Source organism: Polistes canadensis, unplaced genomic scaffold (genome assembly GCF_001313835.1).
Source record: "Polistes canadensis isolate GaletaPanama2010 unplaced genomic scaffold, ASM131383v1 scaffold_122, whole genome shotgun sequence".
Classification (NCBI taxonomy): Eukaryota; Metazoa; Arthropoda; class Insecta; order Hymenoptera; family Vespidae; genus Polistes; species Polistes canadensis.
Window position 1 is genome coordinate 211,254 of NW_014569669.1, and position 1,118 is coordinate 212,371.

The 1,118-nt window shown below is 29.0% G+C and overlaps 1 protein-coding gene across 14 annotated transcripts in view; it reads right to left on the reverse strand.

Annotated features, from left to right (window-relative positions):
* LOC106788035 (serine protease inhibitor 3/4-like) overlaps positions 1 to 1,118 on the reverse strand; it is a 27,049-nt gene that overhangs the window by 15,048 nt on the left and 10,883 nt on the right. The window contains exon 9 of one of the 14 annotated variants that reach the window (XM_014750931.1): positions 126 to 326. The exons of 12 other annotated variants lie outside the window; for them this stretch is intronic. In XM_014750931.1, the coding sequence (XP_014606417.1) occupies positions 148 to 326 (179 nt within the window). In that variant the 3' untranslated portion in view covers positions 126 to 147. Of the gene's footprint in view, positions 1 to 125; positions 327 to 832; positions 913 to 1,118 lie in introns of those variants that run through there. One more of the 14 variants, XR_001381860.1, reaches the window with a different exon arrangement.

Below are 1,118 nucleotides of genomic sequence, written 5' to 3' on the forward strand. Positions count from 1 at the left end.
TAAAAACATTTCTAAAGAGAAAATTTCTTTCTTTCTACAGCAAAGCGTTAAATACATCTATATAATTATGATAAGAATCTTAAGCAACGTTACTGCCTAATACTAATATATTTGGTAATGCATTATCAAAGGAGTCAGTTTTTATTTTTAGACATCATCTGAGGGATCAACCACGTGCGCGCTAAACATTTCTAATTTTTTATTCGAAGAGTCGTTATTGGAGAAATTCTCAGTTCTAATGATTTTCACGTGGAAGGGACGATCAACCTTGAAAATTGGTGGTGGTGGTGGTCCGTTCAACGAAGCCCCAACTGCAAATATAATATCTACCAAAATTGTTCAGCAATTACTATGTAGTCCAATTTCCAACAACATTTCATGTATAAACATCCTCGATTCAATTAGCTTCTTTTCTAGCGACAGTATGTTTATAGAATTAATTTAAAATCTAATGCGATCACAAATCAATAGATTACGATAAAACATTATTTAACATAGTATGATGGGAAACATTTGTCCTATGTGTTTATTAGAACCAAGTTATATTTTTTTGTATAAATTATACGTTAAGAAGTTCGGTTAAGCAAGTTTTTTTATGATATAAGTTAGTAACGTAAACGTAGCAGTTTTACACGCATACGAGTAATTAGTAACAAATATTGTATTATGATTGGAGCATCGCAGATTTAGGATTACACTTTTCTTTATTTTTTTCTTGGTTTTTAGTTTCTTTTTTTTTAAGCTAAGAATATTTTGTTCATTTTATTCAACAAAGCTGGTTTTCCTTAACCATGATAAAAAAAAATCTAGATAAAAAATGGTTCAAATGTAATAGTGAATAAAACTAGATATCTATTTTTGTTGCTAAAATAAGTTTGTTCATATTACTAATACAAATTCTAAAGAGAAAATTTCTTTCTTTCTACAGCAAAGCGTTAARTACATCTATATAATTATGATAAGAATCTAAAGCAACGTTACTGCTTAATACTAATATATTTGGTAATGCATTATCAAAGGAGCCAGTTTTTATTTTTAGACATCATCTGAGGGATCAACCACGTGCGCGGTAAACATTTCTAATTTTTTATTTGAGGAGTCGTTATTGGAGAAATTCT